We start from the raw sequence: 20,606 nt of genomic DNA on the forward strand, positions 1-20,606 counted from the left end.
CTGCATTGGCAGGCGGATTCTTAACCACTGTGCCACCAGGGAAGCCCCCGAAATTTTATTTTTAACTTAAAAATGGAAATGCTGGGACACAACATCATTTCTCAGCACAAATAGATTTGGTTCCAGCAATATCACCCATTGCCTCCCCCTCCCCGAAATTATATTATTTGTTGACCCTTGTCAAATTGAGAGAAGAATAGAGAAATCAGCAGTGTCTGAGCAAGACAGTATTTGAGAAACAACATGCATCAATTCACTAAAACAAGCTTTATTGAGCATCTCCTGTGTGCTCTCAGGTTTGTTAGGCTCCACTGTGTACAGGGGACCTCAATACATTATGTAATTTAATCCTCAATATCCTGGCAGTTAGTAATATTCATTGCATGCAAGGAAGGAAGAAGTGGAAATGGTGGGAGGCGGAAGGCAAGCAAGGACATCTAGGGGAAATTTCAGAGTTGGTGGAAGAATCATATTGTGCTACAAATTCTGCTGTGCTCTGAAACCTTGTCACTGGTCCAGGGGTCTAGAGTCTAGAGTCAGTGAAAGAACCAGGTTGCTGCTGCTAATTGTGCTAATTGCAGATCCTCCCCATGTGTGCAGCCTGTTGAGCAGGAACCTCAGTCAGACAGGTGCTGTGGGGAGCCTGTCTCTGGGGTAGCGTCTGGTTCTGTGGAAGCAAGTTGGTACCCTGTGCACAGGAGTGGGCACTGGAGGGACCTTGAGTAAAGGTGAGGTTACTAAAGACTCGGCTCTCAGGGCCTGTTGATCCCCACACCCCCAGCTTCCCTTAGTCCTCAGCACTCATCCTGACAGAAAGGCATCTTACGAGAAATAGTGGCCTAATATCCACAACAGGAGAGACTCAGAACCCAGTACATGTTTTTTGGAATCATGACACTTAAGATGACTCAAAAGCCATCTACCATTCTTTCCTTCATCTGCAAAACTCATTCTTCCTCCAGGAATAGTAGAAGGAAAGGGTTCCTGATTGAGTATGAAGGAGCCAACTTCAAATATTGACTGTGAACTTCCCTCACAAAGAACTGGACATTCTGATCCTTTCTCAGAGGCCCCTGGACAGATGTGGTGGTGGAGAACCACAGCAATATGGGGTATGTGGGTATTTCTGTGTTGCCCTGTTCACGAAGGTCTGTCTTTGGAAATGACTTGTGATTCCCTATGATGGGGGCTCTGGGACCTCTAAAGTGTGTATCTGAGGCTGGTTGTGAACGTTATCAGCCAACACTCATTGTGTTTATGTTCTTCATTCCCCACTTTCCACTCCTGGATGGCTGTGTTTTCTTCACTTCCAACATGGCATTGTTAGAATATTAAAATAAACGTACAATTCATCATGAAAAAAATGAGACAAGAGTTGCTGCACAAGCATCCTGATGATCTCAGCAGAATCTCAGTAGGACAAAAGCCTTGCAAACGTTTTCAACACTGGGAAACACCCAATTCACTAACTCCCCTAATGTGCTCATGTCCCCATGAAGGGGAATTGGAATCTCCCTTATTGTATCTGTCTAAACCAAACATATGAACTGCTTCATTTCACCAGGGTTCTGTACTTTAACTCACAGCAAACATCTCAAGCTGAGGGTCCCTTACATGTGAGTACCCTGAGGTCACTTGATGGTCACATGTACTAGGACCAGGGGTACCTTGAGGAGGAAAGTCCCCCCGCCACCCCAGGAATGTGGAAATAGGTTCCCTTATGTGCACTGCGTTATGTTTTAGAGAGGCCACATCTTTTTCAGGCCATCCGACTGACTCTCATCAAGATGTGTTAGGTATGGCTGAATCTCTCCCCCCAAAGGAGTAGTTCTTTAATGAGGGGGCTTTGCAAAGGAATACCTGGGAAAAAAATTTAATTCTAGTAATAGTAAAGAAAACCAATTAAATTATACTTCAAAGCACTGTCACTTCCTTTTACCCTTCAGCTTTCATTGGACTTAATTCCCACATAAGGAAATAGAGTCTCAGAGATGTGGTGGGGAGACACTGTCGTCACTCAGACACCCACTGCATGTAAACATGAACACAGAAGCTTTGACGTGGAAGGTGGGTTGGGGGAATGGACAGTTTGTAGAGGCAGAAGTATAGTGCTTGACTCCTATGACAAGAGGGCGTGTCTGAAGTGTCTAACCCCTGGGTCTGTGGGTCCCTGGAGTTGTCACAGGCACTGCACCCCCTTGTCCCGCCCTCAGGGAAAATGCCTCATCCTGAAACGCCCGGAGGCCAGGCAGCAGAGTTCGGGTCATTTCCTTTTCTGCTTAAAAGCACTCCGAGGTCCTTGCCGACCTTCCCGCATTTGGTCTCTTTACCGTCTCCTGCCTCGTGCTGTGCCAGGTCCTCACTCAGGACATGGACTCTCACCCTTCGCCTCCCATCACCGATCCTGGCCCTCAACGCAGCCCCAGGACGCCACGCCCTCCCTGGCCCTGGGATTCTGCAGACCTCAGTCCTCGGGAGAGGACTAACCTCCTCATCCTTGTCTTCATGGAGCTGGGCCCTGTACCTCCACAGGTCTCCCCTTCGCGGTCACTGCTTCTGGGAAGCCCCTGTCTACTGGAAAAAAAATGCACAAGGTGAGAGTTGTGAGCTGTGTTATTTGGGGCAAAATTAGGACAATAGCCCAGGAGACAGCACTTCAGATAGCTCTGAGAAACCGCTCCAGAGAAGTAGGGGAAGGTCAGTGTTATAAAGGATTGCAGTGAAGGGGGTGTGTGCAGTCAAGCACACCTTCTGGCAGAGGCTTGCTGCTCATCACAAGGAGCAGAACAGCTAACTATCTGAAGACCTGTTCTGCCAGTTTTCCCCAGAACACAGAGTGCCTCCTTCCTCATCTCCATCCTGATCTCCTTTCAGGGTTTGTTGAAGGTCAGCAGCTGTAGCGGTCTGTGACTTAGTCCTTATAGAGGCAGATGACATGTGCCAATTTTTAGTTGGCACCCCGAGCCCTGGCTAGGAAAGGTGACTGGCCCTGGCATTCCAGAAATGGGATATTCCAAATGTCTTCAATCTCCTTCATGTCCTAATTTGTTCCCACTTATTTCTTTTTTTAGCAGTTACCTGACACTGAATCCTCTCATGAATGCTAAGGGTGGTGCTAAGTTAAACGAGAGTGCACAGTGATTACAGGTCTAGAATTTCTCTCTTGTGCAGTTTACTTATTTATTTAAAGGATAACTTATAACTCAAGGCATTTCCACACTGATTACAGACATAGAATTTCTCTGACATGTGATTTATCCATTTAGTTTAACAGTTACAGCTGAGGATGAAGATTCTTCCCCATTCATTCCATTTGCAGTTTCAGTTCTCCCATCTGAGTCCACTGCTAAATGTTTTGTTATATAGGTGACATACATATGGATTCTGTCCACTTTGAATGAACTTTAGTTGAGTGGAGTAATAAGGACGAATAAAGGCTCTTATACACTGAATATAAACATAGTATTTCTTCACTGTGTGAGTCCACAATAGTGTTTATACTTTGAAGCTATGGGTGGTGGATCTTCCACATTTATTACCTTTACAGCATGAGTTCTCTCGTGTTGTCTAAGGTTAAAATATTTACTGAAGGCTTTCCCACATAGATAACATTTATGCGGTTTTTCTCCAGTGTGAATTCTCTTATGCAATCTAAAGTTATAACTTCTATTGAAGGCTTTCCCACATATATTGCATTCATATGGTTTCTCACCAGTGTGAGTTCTTTCGTGTCGTCTAAGGACAGAAGAGTGATTGAAGGCTTTCCCACATAGGTGACATTCATATGGTTTTTCTCCAGTGTGAGTTCTCTCATGTCGCTTAAGGACAGAGGAATCAGTGAAGGCTTTCCAACACAGATGACATTCATATGGTTTCTCTCCAGTGTGAGTTCTCTCATGTCGTCTAAGGACAGAAGACTCAGTGAAGGCTTTTCCACATAGATGACATTCATATGGTTTCTCTCCAGTGTGAGTTCTCTCATGTTTTCTAAGGTGAGAACAATGAGTGAAGGCCTTCCCACATAGAAGACATTCATATGGTTTCTCTCCATTGTGAGTTCTCTCATGTTGTCTAAGGTAAGAAGTTTTACTGAATGTCTTCCCACATAGATGGCATCCATATGGTTTCTCTCCAAAGTGAGTTCTCTCATGTTTTCTAAGGTCAGAACAATGAGTGAAGGCTTTCCCACACAGATGACATTCATTTGGTTTCTCTCTAGTGTGAATCATCTCATGTCGCCTAAGGTTATAACTTTTACTGAAGGCTTTCCCACACAGATGACATCCATATAATTTCTCTCCAGTGTGAATTCTTTCATGTTTTCTAAGGTCAGAACAATGAGTAAAGGATTTCCCACACAGATGACATCCATGTGGTTTCACTCCAGTGTGAATCATCTCATGTCGTCTAAGGTTAGAACTTTTACTGAAGGCTTTCCTACATACATGACATTCAAATGTTTTCTCTCCAGTTTGAGTATTATTGTGCTGCCTAAGGGCAGAACTTTGAATAAAGGCATTCGTACGTTGATGACATTCATATGATTTACTTCTAGCATGAATGTGCTTATGTATATTAAAGGATGACAAGTAACTGATGGCTTTTCCAAAATCTTGGCTGATAAAGGGTTTCTTTCCCACTTGAGGTATCACATATTGAGCCAATGTTAAGATTTCAGTAAACTTTTCTCTGAAATCATTGCATTCCAAAGGATCCTCTTGACTGTGAGATCTCTGCTTTTTGAAAGGAAATGAGAGACTGTTACAGTTTTGCCCACATTTATTCATTCCTTCATTCATTCCTCTACATATAAATTCTAGAGTAATCATTCAGTGACAGACTCCAGTTAAAATTGTCCCTATGTTATTTACATAAACATGGGACATTACTCTCTTGCAAGCATAGATTTTATCTTTTGTAGTAACCCAACTGCAGAGACATCTGTTTATACAGATGTTAAAGACATTATTATGTTTCAGTGATTAGGAATATAAGCCATGATTATATAATTGTCTGTTTATATAAGACCTCAAGTTATGGTTTTGACTACAGGTTAATGTTTCTTCCCTAAAACCAAACTAACTAAAATTTTCTCCTGTGGGAGCCCATGATCCCAACTTAAATCAGGTAAGTGTGCCAAATTCCCAACTTATTCAATTCCTAGGTCTTCATTTGGAAGAACACGTTTACACCCGTGAAGCTTACCATTGCACTGATTACAGATGTGTCCTTCTTGTAGATATGCTGCATGGATATCATTTCTTGTTTTCTCAGATCATCTTCTCTACCTGAAATGACTGGAAAAAATAAATCTCTATAGTGGTATTAGGAATTAAAATGGTGAAGAGACCCAATGCCCATTTGTGTATGTTTCAAATACTGACACACAGATGGGAAAGAATGTCAAATTAAGGAATAGTCTGAAGAGAAAAAACGAAAGAACATCAAATTAAGGAATATTCTAAAGAGAAGAAACACATTATAGGACTATAACAATTGTCATTCTCAGGACTGAAATATGAGAAAAATAAAATGAAGATGGTGGGGACTTCCCTGGTGGTCCAGTGGTTAAGAATCTGCCTTCCAACGCAGGGGATGCAGGTTTGATCCCTGGTCGGGGAAACTAAGATCCCACATGCCACAGGGCAACTAAGCCTGTGCACCACAACTACTGAGCCCACGCACTCTAGAGCCCGCACCACAACTAGAGAGACTGGGAGCCACAACTACTGAGCCCACATGCCACAACTAGAGAAGCCCGCATGCCACAACGAAGAACCCATGTGCCACAACGAAGACCTGGGGCAGCCAATAAACAAACATACACTTAAGAGGAAGAAAAAAAAAAGAAGACGGCAAGTTAAGGAGGAAAAGAGAAGATCTTATTCATAGAACAGGACCATGAAAAGGGATTTTTTGTGAATGTTTATTAACTCCAGTGAGTATATAAATTTCACCTTGCCTAAAGCCAAAGACAAAGGCAGAATGACACGTGAATAGAAACTTGATACCTGCAAGGTATGACATCATCTGAAAAATTTTTCTCCTATGATATTGTCTAAATTTTAAAAATATCACTAAACTTAGATATCTTCATGTGATATTTCTTAGGGCCTATTCACTCACTGACCAGGCTCCTCCTCCTATTGAAGCACAGCTTCTTGGATCTCACCTGGACTCTGGCCTTGCAGAAAACCTAACCCTTCTCTTGAAAGTTGCTCTCCTTGCTCCAAATGGGAAATCACATCTGATTTGTAGAGCTGATTGCCTGTTTGTAGGAGAAAGATATGTGGATTTTGAGTTTTGTGCTCATAACAGTGCATCAGTACAGGGCAGACTAATGAGGAAGAATACAATAACCTCTGAGGGTCAGCACAGAGAAGAGTACATTGAAAACAACATGTATACTCTTTGACCAGCAAAATGATAGCTCTTGAACTTGTTCCCAAGGACATTAAGGACCTATCACAGCTAATGCCCATGCCCAAGTTCAAAGACAGACTGTGGAATCTGCAATATTTTCATTCTACGGTGTTTTAATATTATATCCAAAAAGAATCCAAAAAATACAGCCTCCAAAAACAATCCAATGAATATAACTTCCAATAAATACACCACAAAAATCTAAGTTCTATGTGGAAAACAATATATCTGTTATTTTTAACACTGTGATCTGATCAAACCAGTCCTTGCTGAGAAATAAATTTAAAAAAATCAATACATTTACTCACCAATACAAAAATAGTTCCCACCACTGTTTGAGCATCAGAGACTGAGTAGCAAGAAAGACACAAAATTATGTCAAGAAGATTACACTGTAATGGGATTGACAAACTAAATGTAAGCAAGAAGTAAAGAAAACTGTGATAAGGTAGTTGTGAGAGTTATGAAAGGATCAAGACAGAGTTTGGAGTAAGAAATGGGCAAGTTTTTCTCCATACTTGTTGAATGAATGAATACATACATAATAAAGCGTAAGAGACTCACCAACTGAGACCAGATGACTGATGTTCTCTAGCATCACATCTCTGAATAGTTTCTTCTGGGATGTGTCCAGTAGGGCCCACTCTTCCTGGGTGAAGTCTACAGCTACATCCTTGAAGGTCACTGATTCCTAAAATATTATGGACATTGTTTCAGACAGGGCCATCTCTGCCAGGGGAGGATGGTACAGGTGTCAAGCACTAAGGAGGTGGGGGTCGAGTGTACAGAAATCTCAAACAGTATTTTGGGTCCAATCACATCATTCTCAGTGTTGACATGAACATCTGACTTCCAGATATACCTACAGAGACATACACACTCTAGATACATAAAACTTCATTATAAAGAGATATAACACATGAGGTGTGGTGTAATATACCCTGGAGATTTCCCAATAAATTTGTAATTATGACTTCCAGATCATGATTATAACATTTCCACTTGAAAACTTATATCGAAAACAGTCTTCTCAACCAATTTCAAGTAAATCTTTTAAAGACTTCTCACAAGGGGTGAAGTATCCATGATATGCCACTTTTAAAGCATGACTATGGTGGGATTTCCCTGGTGGCGCAGTGGTTAAGAATCTGCCTACCAATGCAGGGAATACGGGTTTGATTCCTGGTCTGGGAAGATCCCACATGCCGTGGAGCAACCAAGCCCGTGCGCCACAACTACTGAGCCTGTGCTCTACAGCCCGCGTGCCACAACTACTGAGCCTGCATGCCACAACTACTAAAGCCTGCGCACCTAGAACCCATGCTCTACAACAAGAGTAGTCACTGCAATGAGAAGCCCGCGCACCACAATGAAGAGTAGCCCCTGCTCGCCGCAACTAGAGAAAGCCCACGTGCAGCAACGAAGACCCAACGCAGCCAAAAATATATTAAAAAAAAAAAAAGTATGGCTATGGTTAGATTATTCCCCTTTATGGTCTCAGTTTCTTCATCAGTGAAAAGGTTTAATAATCTGTTATGAGTTCTGAAAGATCTAATGAGCTAATGTGTAAAGTACTAACTATCTAGCAAATATTTCTTAAATATAACTTTTAGGTTTATTATTCATGAAATGGCAGAGAATACTGAAGCAACATCCAGGATTCTGCACAACTGACTAGAATTCAAACAGGTCTTGGGATCAGAAGGTGTAGGCTTTCATCTCTACAAAACTGAGGTGTTCATTATGAAGGATAAATGATTCAGCAGCTCAAGCCAGAGGCTCTGAGACTCCCCCCAGCACCTGTAACACTGGATTGACGGACCTCACCTGTGGGAACATCTGCCTCTCTATTGGTTTGTAATGTTTTCCTCCTCACTCATCTTCATCACCAGTATTCACCTCAATCCTAAGCTCATTACAGTTAATAAAGTGGTTAATGACTATTTTTTTTTTTGCCAACTAGGCCATGGGCTAGATGAGAAAAAGAAAACCTCTCTCATCTCTTCTATGAATACACAGCATTAACAGAGACTGGAATATCTTAGTGTGATGTTGGGAAGGAGTTACCACTTGATGCGTCCTTGATCCAACATGACCATTCCAGAATTCTGGGGAAACTTAACTGAAGCTCAGATCCTTGAAAAATCTCTCGAGTGTGCTTAGAACATGTGTGCCTGTAGGAGAAATATGTCCATATACTGAAAATAGAGATGCAATTTCAGTAGAAAGAGTAATTTCCTACTTACCTGTGATTCCATTGTAACTAGCTCAGCTGCCAGCTGACTTCTGGGTTTTCACTTACACACAGTCCAAGCAACAGGAGGCAAAGCTGAGGAAGAAGAAAAAAGTCATTAGACTCTAGCTGTTCACAACCTCCATATTCACTTATCATGAAGCCCCAATGCTTCACCTGGAAGTAGCCCCCTGGACAACCAAAAGAAACATGCAGTGTGCTCTAAGAGAAATAGGGCTAGAGTTCTCCTCTACCAGGATCAAACGCAAGAAGGCTATGACTATTGTTGCTAGTAAAGAAGATACAAATACCTTCAATTTAGAGAGCAGAATGTGAAAAACCATTGAGTTTTGTATGCTAATTAACCCCTGGTGTTCAGAACTGTCCAATCCCCTCCTAAAATCTATAGGGATCCCCGATTCATGCCACATGTGTCCCCACCTCTAGTAACCACCGTGGAACTTCTCAGGTTGAATCATTCTTACTCCGTGCACTAGCAGTTTCTCCAGCTCCATTCCAGCCCTCTGGTGCCTCAATCCATCCCTACTTTTCCCTTCTTGCCTTTACAATCAAACTAAAAGATGAAGGTGCAGTTGCCGAATCCTCACATCCCAGTCACCACTTGACTTATCGTACTGATAATATCTGCATAAATAAATCCAACATATGTGCCTCAGGCTTTTACCTAGAGCTTAATAAAAAGTATAACATGACCTCTTTTTAGGAACATACTTTTTCATAGGTTTCTCTAACATCTCAGTCTACAGTCTTCAAAGGAATCTGGTCATTCTAACTCCTTATCACTTGCCAAGAACTTGCAAACAATATTGTTGGAAGATCTCAAGACTCCATCCTACTCCTTCATCCTTCTCTACTTATGTACACTGCCCAGGTATGCCCACATATTTATTCAATTGCTTCCATTTCTTCCATTGCTTTTTCTAAATTGAAAGTGACAAAACTCATATCTGAATTCCATTTCTGAGTTTGCTTTTTTTTTTTTTTTTTGAAACTAACATACACTAGAAAGGAAATAGATCTCAGGACATTATCTCCCCCTTTCCCCAAATATTACTCTTTATCTAGTCTCTAAACTTTTCAATGTCTCCACCAGACATCCAAGGGTTGACATTTTATATGCTCTCTCAGAACATCGCAAATACAATTTAGCATTGCTATTACTTCTACACTGTTCACTATTATCCTTCATGTCTACTCAAATCCACAAACACAATTTCCTACCCCATACTTATTTCCTTCAATCTGTTTGAATGTCAGTTCCTCAGAGATCCTGTCACTGAATTCCTACCAAAATGAACACTTCTCACAAAAAATCATTTACAAAATAAAGGAGGGCCATCCCTCCTGGTGAAAATGATCTCCAGTACTCACCAGAACCCAAACAGACGGAAAATCCAGTGAAACCAAATATTTATTGAGGATGCTGACACAACATTCCAGAGTTCAGAGCTTCTTTCTCTTTCTAGAAAATGCATCATTTTGATGGTGAACTCTCTTTTAATGCAGTTTTGTAATCCAAAGGACAAATCTGATTAACTTGGGTCCCAATCGAGATAAATGTATCAAGAAATGCCTCTTTAGGTAAACCCTGTAGATGAAATTAAGGACAACAAATTATATCCTTTAATTCTGCTTCTTCTAAAAGTCTCAAAAGCAAACTTCATGCCTTTTCTCAGAAACTTCAGTGTTTTATGGATTTTGGTTGTTCAGGGCAGTACTGAGAATCTGCAGCCAAGAGACCCCTTCCTGCTCTCTATTTTTATTTGTAGGAGGATTTGTAATCTACCAACATTTTCTCAGGCTGTGGACATAAGTGTGACTCTACAGAAGTGTAAGTGTTTGTGCTGAATAAATATCTACCGAAGGAAAATATCTTTCATTTTTACTGCCAAGTGAGAAAAAGCTCATCCAGTGTTAGGTCTCTTCAAGTCAGATCTAGCTCATGTCCTAAAAACTGCAAAACCCTACAATCCTCAAAATATTAAGGACTTCCAGAATAAATGATCAGTTTCAGGATTGATTTTATTGTAGACAGAATTTAATTTTTTTTATTGTGGTAAAATACACATAACATTTACCATCTTAGTCATTTTTAAGTATATAGCTCAGTGATGTTAAATACATTCATAATATTGTGCAACCATCACTGCCATCCATCTCCAACACTCTCTTCATTTTGTAAAACTGAAACTGTACCCATTAAACAACTACTCCCTATTCCCCCCTCCTCCCAATGCCTGGAAACCACCATTCTCTAAATAGGATTTTTTTTGGAGGGTGGGGCTGTGCCGTGGGGCTTGCAGGATCTCAGTTCCCCGACCAGGGATTGAACCCGAGCCATGGCAGTGACAGCCTGAATCCTAACCACTAGACCACCAGGGAATTCCCATCTAAGTAGCATATTTTTAAAAACTGATATTAAAAAGGAAATAAAACATTTAAAAATCTTAAGACATTACTTTATAGAAGGATATTATTTCTGAAGGAAAATCAAGCAATATATTTTCATATTAGGTATAGGCATAAGAAATACTTGATCCCATAAGAAATTCTTTGTAATTTTCTTTTTTAAAATTATACTCTTCTGACAGTAAAAAAAGGATTTAGTATGTATTACTTTTATAATAAACTATATCAACTATTTGATTTTCATGTATTTCTGAGATGGTCTATGTCTTTTCAGCCTATTTACTGCAACATATTTGAGGCAAGTGATGATCTCCTTTTGCCATAAATGAATATGTTTCATGTCAACTCAGGGCCAAGACTGTAGCAGGGAGTGAAATCATACTGATGAATAAAGCAGAGAGATCATTTGTCATTATGGAGTTAAATACGAGCTTAGAAGAGATGAAAGAAATAATGAAAAAAAACAAAAAAAACAAAAAAGAAATAATGACAAGGATACTCTGTGACCATATACTAAAGTATTTCATTTTTGGAGGTGGGGAAGCTCTCTAGAAACGCACACATTATTTATGACACCTTAAAAATTCAGTTGGGCAAAAAGTCTGAGGGAGTTTTGCAGAGACGGAAATAGGTTCAGAAGTTTGCTTTTTCTTTCTGATGAAGGAACAAGTATAAAATCATGGACACATCACAGAATGTGCTGTACCCCAGGAAATGAGAACACACTGGAAGGCAGTTGAGTGACAGGAAGACCTGGAGAGGGTGTCAGGCAAGTAGATTTCAGGGCCTAAAGGCCACTGTAATTGGATTGGTCCTTCTTCTAAAGCTAGTGGGAATTCACTGGAGAAATGAAAGCAAGAAAGTGACAGGAAGACTTGTGTTTGTACATGAGCCTTTTGTTGAAGAATGGAGTTAAGTAATTCAGAAAGGTTTAATGAGTTTTAAGAATTAGATGATGGTTGTCTGGCACAGGGTGTGGGTAGTGAAATTATGGTGGGGGAGGTGGAAGGATATGAGAGAAAAAGAAAAGGAAACATAAAACAATTTTTTGTTGTTTCTCAGTTACTGCTGGGCACCGATTACAAGTCAGACTTAGTGCTATGGGCTGGGCATACAGTAAAGCAAAACAATGACATGATTAGCTCCTCCCCTTAATGCATTTACAATTTAATAAACATAAATATTAAGTTACAATACGGTGTTACTATATAAACCTAAAGACAGGTTAGCAGAGAACTAAACTTATTTGGTTGGGCACAGGATAAAGATGGCCTGTCTGAGGTCTGTCTAATTTATTCAAAAATTATCAGAAGGAAATAGAAGTAGGAAATATCCTAGAAATCAGTGCACTGGGTGCTTGAATCAGAACCAAGAAAAGAGAGGAAAGGAGAGGAAATTCAAAAATAGCATCAAAGAGCTGAAACTGTATTGATTCTCAGAAGATATGATTTCAAACAAAAAAAAATAGGAGAATCCATTTTAACTATCATACCTAATATTTTTTAAAGAGAACAAATCCAATCTTAATATACTGAAATCAATATTTCCTATTTAGTAACAATAATTTACAAACTAAGTAAACACACAAAAGCCAGTCTCTATGTACAACAGCAAAATATTATGACTCACTTGAAATAAATTTGCAAACCCATGTAAAGAAATTTTAAAACTTTTTGAGGACATAAATACGACATGAACAAAGCCTGCCAAACCAAATTCTTAGAGGACATGGTGACAAAAATGTCTCAGTGACTGCAGAAATTTGGTGCGACTCAAATTTAAAAGTCATATGCAGAATCTAAAAAAGAATGTATAGGGCTTCCCTGGTGGCGCAGTGGTTGAGAGTCTGCCTGCTAATGCAGGGGACACGGGTTCGAGCCCTGGTCTGGGAGGATCCCACATGCCGCGGAGCAACTGGGCCCGTGAGCCACAACTGCTGAGCCTGCGCGTCTGGAGCCTGTGCCCCGCAATGGGAGGGGCCGCGATAGTGAGAGGCCCGCGCACCGCGATGAAGAGTGGCCCCCGCACCACGATGAAGAGTGGCCCCCGCTTGCCGCAACTAGAGAAAGCCCTCGCACGAAACGAAGACCCAACACAGCTAAAAATAAATATAAATAAATAAATAAATAGAGTAGCTATTAATTAAAAAAAAAACAACAACATAAAAAAGAATATATATGTGTAAATGTATAACTGAACCACTTTGCTGTACATCTGAAACACAACATTGTAAATCAAGTATACCCCACCCCCAAAGTCATATGTGATATTTCACATAAAAAATGAGAATTATCCTAAAAGTCAATTTTGTCTCAATTTTGATTTGGGATGAGGATACAGCCAAAATAATTGTGAAAAGGGAAAAAAAATAGGTCAAATTACATCTGAACCTATATTATGTGAAACTTTAAAATAATTCAAATTAAATAGTTGAAACAAACAATATATTATGACTAAATGAACATAATATTTTATACTATGAAATAGGTGACACCTTACAAAGGAAAGAAAAAAAAGCAAAGGCTATGAAGGAAGGATTTTGGTTTCACTTCACCAACGTTATCAGACCAAAGTGTGCACATATGTGTGTGTGTATAATTAAACTATAAACTATAAAATATAAGCAGAAAAATAAGTAGAAAAATTCATTTTACATATACATGTCTATAAAGAACAACATTCATTCAGTCTCTTAAGTAATTAGGAAAATGGAAATTAAAAACAGTTGTCATTTTATCCAAATCTACAACCACATATATATATAAATAAAATGAGGGGCTTCCCTTGTGGCGCAGTGGTTAAGAATCCGCCTGCCAATGCAGGGGACACGGGTTCAAGCCCTGGTCCGGGAAGATCCCACATGCCGCGGAGCAACTGAGCCCGTGCGCCACAACTACTAAGCCTGCGTCTAGAGCCCACGAGCCACAACTACTGAGCCCGCGTGCCGCAACTACTGAAGCCCGTGCTCCTAGAGCCTGTGCTCCACAACAAGAGAAGCCACCGCAATGAGAAGCCCGCGCACCGCAACGAAGAGTAGCCCCCGCTCGCCGCAACTAGAGAGCCCGCGCACAGCAACAAAGACCCAACGCAGCCAAAAATAAATAAATAAATAAATTTAAAATGAATCCTGGTTAAAGTATGGGGGAAACCTCAGGAGTTGATGATGGATGAGGATTTCTTTACAGTTGTGTATTATGTGTGTACGGGGGATCGTGCCAGAATCTATTACAAAATGAAACGTACCATCTCTTGGCCCAGCAATGAAACCCCAACATACCCAAAGAGGAGGAACCCTCAAATATCTGCAGAAACGTCAATTCTTTACAAATCCATGAACACCAAAGTCTCCCTGGGACGGATGTGATGTGAACAGTGTTAAAATCCTCTTACTGTTAGACATTTGGGTTGATTCTATTTTTAAACAATTACGGAATAAAATATACTACACGATGTGGATAAAATGCCACCTTAATTTGTCATGGCTAAGTTTCTAATCTCTCCCTTCTATTGCAAATCATTAATATTTTGAGGCCAAATACACAGATTCACTTTGTTAAGCTTCAAATGTATTACAAAATCAGGTAGAACAAATTTCCCCTTCTCCATGATTTTTTAGGTATTCCTGACATTAATTCAGTACTAATGTGTGCAATTTCTTTAATCTTGGTCTATAGTACATCCAGATCTGGTCACTATGCAATGCCTACTGGCAAATCTTACTGACACTGTGGTGCCCAGTCCTTGTCTCTAATCAATGTCCGGGCATGCAGCATTTCTCATAATGATCCCCCAAATGGAGCCACTTCACAAGTTCCATGTCACTGGTTGACAGTGAGATAGAATTGGTCTGGAGATAGGAGAGGCCATCAGTGAGTGAGGAAATGTGTTAGGCAGGATATCTGAGAGTCAGATTTTAGCACGTCCTAAAAACAGCATTTCAGGAAGGAGAGGACAGAACAATCAACAGATAATATGACCTTTTCCAGATAAAGATTTATTCCTGACTCCTCATCTTCTTCCTCCTCTGAGTGTCTTTCTCAGGCAAGAAGTCACTCTTGAGTGTTGGGAATATGCCATTCAGGTCTTCAAATAACTTATCCCCTTCCTGGCCACAACCACATATGCAGGGAGAAATTCAACATTTGGAAAAAATAGTCCTCTGCTGTCTGCTGAACTATCAGGGAGCAGGGACGATAAACTCCTACATGGAGACCAACAGCTAAGTTTCTCTGCCCTTTACTCCATACACCCTTCTATACTGTAAAGCCCACACATCACATGGCAGATATAGGAATGTGAGTTGGTGTGACCCTCCCTTTCAAGTCACCATCCTCACAGTGTCTTCTAGTACCTGCTGAGCACAGGATCCCCAAGTAAGGATGGGCAGAGGTCTCCTTTTCTCCTATTCCTGAGCTCCCCAGGCTCTCTTCCATTCCTTAACATCCAAACTGCATTGCCCTTTCTCCTCCAAGCTCCCTTCCCAGAGCCAAGTGTCATCTCCTCATTGGAGAAATACCTTTGCTCTGTGCTTAGTTTAAAAAATCTTGGTCTTTCCCTACCAGCTGCCTTTGTACTATGTGTGTGTGTTTGGGGGCAGGAAGAGATGTGATCAGGAGAGAGTAACCATTACTGGCCTCACAGGCATGGGGTGGTCTGGACTGGATAGTGGCAAGGCTTACCATTCTCACCCCTGCCCCTAAAGATTCCAGATCATATTTAATTCTCCCGAGCAAGGGCAAGTCCTCTGTCATGTTTTTAATCATACTGATTAAAATCATTTAATTTCTCTTTTCCATAATAAATATAAAAATATACATTTCCATGAATATATCAAAAAATATAATATTAAGAACACTTAATTATCGGCATTGGAAAACACAAAAGTTCAGCTGTGGAAATAGCTCTTAATAATGTATTCATCATGAACAAATGAGATCTGTGAGAACAAAGTTCTAGAACCATCCAGCCTATCATTCAATATTTGCAAAACAAACAAACAAAAAAACAAAGGGAATTTGAAAAGAGCATATACTTAGTTGGAAACTAGCTCACAGACCAATAAATTAAAAAGTCACATACAGAAGAAAGGATGCTGTTGAATACTGGACTACCTGCTTAAATTACCTGGTTTTGACTTTTAAGACAAAAATCATCAATATCCCTACCAACTGCACTGAAAAATAGTGTAAAACTTCTTTACTAAGCACTAAAGAATACTTTTAGTATACAATAAAGACAGGAAAAGCACTGAGGCCTCATGATCTGAATCTGACACAATACATTTAAAAAGAAAAGTAATTTCAAAATTAAAAAAAAAATCTAATGAATTTGTAATCTATCCTTCTATTTTCCCCAACCGCTACTGTTGGTGAAATTCCCCTCATCTACTCTGTCCTTGGCCATCTCCCTCTTGATCTCCTTTTTGTCTATTTTCATGTACCATACTGCTTCTTGCCCAGGTCACTTTCCTTTTCACCTGTATTTTGTCTTTCCAATTCCATTGCACCCACCTACCTCCCTCCTCTATTTTACTTTTCAAGTCCTCACTCTCCTTTACTCCATCGGTCTCCTTGTTCTGTCTCATCCTCCCCCGCCCACTCTACATCCACAGGGGTGGAACAAAGATGCTCTGCCCAGAAGAGCACACTTTCCCGTGAGACATCGGGAATGTGGACACACGTTGGCCGGTATCGCCAGCGGATACGATTTGGGGCAGAAGGACACGGGGTGTCACTGGACAGGACTGGTCCCCTGCCCCCAGCCCGGGGCTCTAGGGCCTTTCTGAGGCGGTGACCACGAAGGGCAGCGAGCGGCAGGGCCCGGCCGCAGGAGGCCCAGGATGGGCAGCTGGTCTCAGGAGAACACTGGGGTCTGTGGAGTCCCAGGGCCGCGGGAGGGCGCGGCGTCCCGGGCTACCCTGAGGGGCCGAGAGGGGCGATGCGGGGCGCGAAGGGCGAAGAGTCCACGTCGCGAGTGGGGACCTAACACGGCGCGGGTCGGCCCGGGAGATGGTGAAGAGACCGAAGGCAGAAAGGCCTGACGGGGACGGCCTCGGAGCGATTTTGACCGGAAACGGACGCGGACCCGGACCCGGACTCGGACCCGGACTCGGACCCGGACTCGGACCCGGCAGCCGAGCGCCCGGCATCCCGAGTCTCAAGGCGACGCGGGCCGGAGGGGCGAGAACGGGGACCCCCGGAACCTGCGTGTGAAGGATGCGGTCGGGAGGGGGCTGTGGAGCGCAGCTCTGATTCTCAAAGCCGAGGGGCTCACTCACCCGAGGGGACCTTCGCTCCCGAAATCCGCTTCCGCGTCGGCAGGAAATTACACAAGCGGGGCGGGGCCTTAGTCAGGGAGAGGCGGGGCGGAGCAGCGTGGGCGAGGCCTGAGCCTTCCCGCCCCGCCCCCGGCCGTTTCCAGGTCGGCCTCTACCCCGCCCAGACACACCTCCAGTCTCAGCGTTTGGGTGCGTTTGATTCGTCTGGTGTCCGGGGAGCCGGGCTGCTTCCTTGGGGCTTCAAGTTAAATGTTTCGGACAACTCCAGGTACGAGCTTAGAGCTGTGAGGCCTTTCGTAGTGAATGCTGGGATGTTTCCCTGTTAACTTGTTGAAAACGGTTTAGGTCGAAATCCCCTTTCGCGCCTGGAGACTCGTGTCCTGCGAGTGCTCTGGGCGCGACTCGGCCTCGGGCGGGGACCTCGCTGGGTCCAAGTGGGCCGTGGTGGGATCCCGAACAACGTCTGTGGTTCCTGCGCTTGGAATGGGTTATTCAGTTTAGCAAGGGCTGGAATTGTCTGTGCGGGCGATGGAAACCAGAGCGAACATGATTTCCATTTCTGCTCCCTGTTCACTAGAGACGCAGCCCTGGGCTCAGTATCGGGGACTTCATGGGGCCAAGCGTGGATGGCATCCCATAATTTGTCATTAATTTCTAAATATTTTCCCATTTTCCTTATCTATAGTCCCCCAGCTATCTGAAAGAATGTTAGTGTTGAAGAAAAAACTTCAGTGATACTTGTTAAAGCTGATGAAATAAATTTATATTTTAAGGCGGGACAAGAAAAAAATTAAACATAAAATTTTCTGTGTTTGGACCTCCTCCCTCCATAATGTGCTGTGTGCATCTGCATTACACGTTAACCAGAGCTCCTCAAAGATGGGGGTGCCTGCTCAACCATGAAGATCAATTTTTTTTTCTTTCTTCTTAAGCTAGCAATGTAACTTCTTTTTTTAAAAAATTTTTATTTATTTATTTATGGCTGTGTTGGGTCTTCGTTTCTGTGCGAGGGCTTTCTCTAGTTGCGGCAAGTGGGGGCCACTCTTCATCGCGGTGCACGGGCCTCTCATTATCGCGGCCTCTCTTGTTGCGGAGCACAGGCTCCAGACGCACAGGCTCAGTAATTGTGGCTCACGGGCCTAGTTGCTCCGCAGCATGTGGGATCTTCCTAGACCAGGGCTCGAACCTGTGTCCCCTGCATTGGCAGGCAGATTCTCAACCACTGTGCCACCAGGGAAGCCCGCAATGTAACTTCTTAAAAGAATAATGTTCTTTCCCAGCTCTGTAGGAGGTAATGATGACTTGCAGCTCGCTTTGTATGGGCTTCCCTGGACTATGTATCCTTGGTGAACTTCTGTAAAATATCAGTGTGTCATTTTGATGTATGATCCTTTGTCTCAAAAATGTATTTGACTATGTCCTAGGGTTCTAACAGGCAGAACAGTTCTCAGAGCCTTCTGAGAATCTGCTTCCCGGCTTATAATCCTCAGTTTGGTTCAAAAAAAATTCCCTTTTTTCTTCTTAATTCAATTAACTATCAAGTTTTCTTCTTAACTTGACAGTTAATTGAATGTTCCTCGACAAAACATCGTAAGGAAGATTTTATTCTGGGGGTGGGCTATCTCCACAACTGGTATAGGAACCACTGCAATGGGATTTTGTATTGGGTGAGAGAGATTGGGCTGCACTCCAAATACAGGATGAAGTGGGAATTTATAGCCAACGAGCAGGGACGGGGGGTCAGTGGATAGAAAATTACTAAGAGGAAACATCATGGGTAAGGGGAATTCTGGCTAAACTGATGAGCAGGTTTCTTTCAGAAGACACTCCATGGTGATCAGACATCACCTGTGGAATAGTAGAGAATGAGGAACCTGAGCAGATAGCGAGGGTGGTGGATTCTGGCTGAACTGACTTAGCAGTATTCTTGCTAAAACTGGATTTTACAAGGAAGTGCATAGATGGGCATAAGAGAAGCTTTAGGAGCCTAAAGTTTGGTCAAGCAAAGAATGTTTGTCTTCAACCCAATCAAAAAATGGCAGAAGACCTAAATAGACATTTCTCCAAAGAAGACATACAGATGGCCAAGAGGCACGTGAAAAGCTGCTCAACATCACTACTTATTAGAGAAATGCAAATCAAAACTATAATGAGGTATGACCTCACACCAGTTAGAATGGGCATCATCAGAAAATCTACAAACAACAAATGCTGGAGAGGGTGTGGAGAAAAGGGAACCCTCTTGCACTGTTGGTGGGAATGTAAATTGATACAGCCACTATGGAGAACAGCATGGATGTGTCTTAAAAAACTGAAAATAGAATTACCATATGACCCTGCAATCCCACTACTGGGCATATACCCAGAGAAAACAATAATTCAAAATGACACATGCACCCCAATGTTCATTGCAGCACTATTTACAATAGCCAGGTCATGGAAGCAGCCTAAATGCCCATCAACAGACAAATGGATAAAGCAGATGTGGTACATATATACAATGGAATATTAGCCATAAAAAGGAAGGAAATTGGGTCATTTGTAGAGACGTGGATGGACCTAGAGACTGTCATACAGAGTGAAGTAAGTCAGAAAGAGAAAAACAAACATCGTATATTAACACATATATGTGGAATCTAGAAAAATGGTACAGATGAACTGGTTTGCAAAGCAGAAATAGAGACACAGATGTAGAGAACAAACGTATGGACACCAAGGGGGGAAAGCGAGTGGGGGTGGTGGGTGGGCTGAATTGGGAGATTGGGATTGACATATATACACTAATACATATAAAATAGATAAATAATAGAAAAAGAATGTTTTAAGTTAATATCTATCTATTTATTTATTTTGGAAAATTTGAAGTTCATGCTGGCTAGAATTTGGCAAGATCAGATCCCAATTATTCATGCTACAGAGATTTTTCCAAAAGAAGACACACTTCTGATTTTCCCAGAACTGTGAAAGGAAAATCAAAATGGAGTCAGTATTGCTGAGAGAGTTCTCTAAAATGGAGCCTGGAGACCCTTAAGGAAGTGTGACCTAATGCATCTCTCAGCCTGGATGGAATCTGACCTTTTGACCTGATGAAGTCATCCAGAACATCTGCCAGAAACTCATGACAGCCTATCTACGTATTGCACCCCTACCCTAAAACAACTTGTGATTCCCAAGGACAAATACTTTCTGACTCGCATCAGCATTAATTACAATTCTCACCAGGCAAGTTTTAACAACCTTGTG

General features: G+C 41.9%; 1 protein-coding gene across 3 annotated transcripts; it reads right to left on the bottom strand.

The window, feature by feature from the left end:
• Positions 1-3,178: 3,178 nt before the first annotated feature.
• ZNF596 (zinc finger protein 596) lies at positions 3,179-17,398 on the bottom strand. 3 transcript variants are annotated; one of them, XM_061177301.1, is made up of 7 exons: positions 17,364-17,398; positions 10,049-10,265; positions 8,670-8,752; positions 6,988-7,114; positions 6,173-6,268; positions 5,206-5,297; positions 3,179-4,733 (listed from the first exon to the last, which is right to left on the bottom strand). In XM_061177301.1, exons 3-7 carry the CDS (start codon positions 8,679-8,681, stop codon positions 3,471-3,473), a joined length of 1,590 nt encoding a protein of 529 aa, XP_061033284.1. In that variant the 5' UTR covers positions 8,682-8,752; positions 10,049-10,265; positions 17,364-17,398; the 3' UTR covers positions 3,179-3,470. The 3 variants fall into 3 exon arrangements, with proteins under 3 accessions (XP_061033284.1, XP_061033282.1, XP_061033285.1); XM_061177299.1 differs by having other exon boundaries at positions 3,179-4,736; XM_061177302.1 differs by lacking the exon at positions 6,173-6,268 and having other exon boundaries at positions 3,179-4,736.
• Positions 17,399-20,606: the final 3,208 nt, after the last annotated feature.

Source organism: Eubalaena glacialis, chromosome 20 (assembly GCF_028564815.1).
Source record: "Eubalaena glacialis isolate mEubGla1 chromosome 20, mEubGla1.1.hap2.+ XY, whole genome shotgun sequence".
Classification (NCBI taxonomy): domain Eukaryota; kingdom Metazoa; phylum Chordata; class Mammalia; order Artiodactyla; family Balaenidae; genus Eubalaena; species Eubalaena glacialis.